General features: G+C 37.4%; 1 protein-coding gene across 1 annotated transcript; it reads right to left on the minus strand.

The window, feature by feature from the left end:
• Positions 1-552: 552 nt before the first annotated feature.
• On the minus strand, positions 553-1,494 carry Tsp_13985 (hypothetical protein; the record flags this gene model as incomplete). The annotated part of the gene is made up of 4 exons (XM_003367430.1): positions 553-736; positions 1,166-1,256; positions 1,299-1,313; positions 1,346-1,494. Coding segments are annotated over 4 exons (439 nt in total), but the record flags the coding sequence as incomplete, so codon positions are not given.
• Positions 1,495-1,678: the final 184 nt, after the last annotated feature.

Below are 1,678 nucleotides of genomic sequence, written 5' to 3' on the forward strand. Positions count from 1 at the left end.
AGTCATCCATCAAATAGCGCAACACATCTGATTTTTTCGCATAACTAGATGTCAACATGCGTTCCTGCGAAACTCCTTTCGATGTGGAAAATGCAGGAGTATCCACTGCGTCAAATTTCGGCGAACTGGAGAAATCCAGGCCAAAAATTGGCATTATAACAGACCCGTAGAACGGTCCCATTTAAATGTATCAAATGTATTGGCTACACAACAGGTGACCGCAGATTCGCTAAGGTGCTATTTTTTCTTTGCTCATTGAACTTTCTGGGCTGCTTTTGTTGTTTTGCCTTGCCCACCTTCGGTCTTTTCACGTACGAACCGGTGGGGAGTTCTGTACGCCTGCGATGCTCAGGTTCGAAGGCCTGTCAAGCTAGTTTGACAGGCGCGGGGAGAGAGTGGACTGTAGGTTTGGGTTCTTCTTGGCCAACCGAGTATGGTCAGTTAAGAAAACGATCGAGTGAGTTAAATCGAAAATATTTTAAGTCCAGCATATACAACATTTTTCATACTATCTATTATAGCAAATTTTAAAAATGGAACATTTTAAGCATTTTACACGTGTTTTCTTAATGTGGTCAACGCCCCAAGATCCAACAACGTACTTTTCAACTTTCCAACAGCATCATGAAATGCGGTCAACAATGAAAAAATTGCTCGTGAATCGGTTGTGCCTGGAAGTGCACTCTCACAGTCGTTTCCTTTGCATTCTTCCCAAACTGGTGATGTGACCAGTGTGCTGAAAATTAAACCTGTCTCCAACATGAAAGTCAAACTAGCATTTTCTTCTGAAAACGCAATCGTTGAAAGTGATAAAGTGGAATAGTGTATATTTCTTTTAATGCTAAAAACTTTTTTATTATAACTTTGCTTTTGCGTTAACAAGAATTATACATTTCCATTGTAAATATAATAAAGCTCCATATTTAACTTCATTTGCTCGGTTTGTGTGTGTCTAATCAAGTACAAAATTTAACGAACAACATTGTACGCCCAAAATGACCACAGTACCATCACATTGAGAAGTGAAACAACTAAAATCAGCATTTTTTCTTATGTCAACATTAGAAACTGTAAAAAAATGATCTACAAACTACTGATATTTAATAGTAGATTCTGCTCTAAAGATCAGAAATAGAAAATCAATTTCCTCAGTCGCTTTTGAAACATCGGATCTTCTAAGGCCCGTTGTTTTAACTCATCACAGGTTTTAAATTTACATAACGCTTGGGTGTATTCTCTGCATTTGGCGGCATGTACTTTTTAAGTTTTTACAGAAAATAGCAACGGAAGCATCATACTATGACACTCGTTGGCTGGAAATAATTAAAAAACTATTGAAAATAACTTCCATTTGACGTTCCCAAAATTGAATCTGCATGTTGAACTGCTCCCACAAAGTCTTCATCAAACGGATAGATTTCATGTAAGCAATTAATGCAAGAAACGCTTTTCAAAGTTTTAGTGAAGAATATCATTTTCAGCGGATACCATCGCCTTCACAGTTACATTTTTTCAGAGACAGATGAATGGAGCATTCACAAACGAATAAGTGAATATGAAAATTAAGCTGAAAAATTGGATTAGTATGTATGCAACGTCCAGTGGATAGTTCAGAAGTGAAGCAATCTTCAAAGCTAAAGCCAGCGTAATTCTACTTCTAGTACAGAATCCACCACAG

Source organism: Trichinella spiralis, assembly GCF_000181795.1.
Source record: "Trichinella spiralis strain ISS 195 chromosome Unknown Scfld4292, whole genome shotgun sequence".
NCBI classification, from domain to species: Eukaryota; Metazoa; Nematoda; class Enoplea; order Trichinellida; family Trichinellidae; genus Trichinella; species Trichinella spiralis.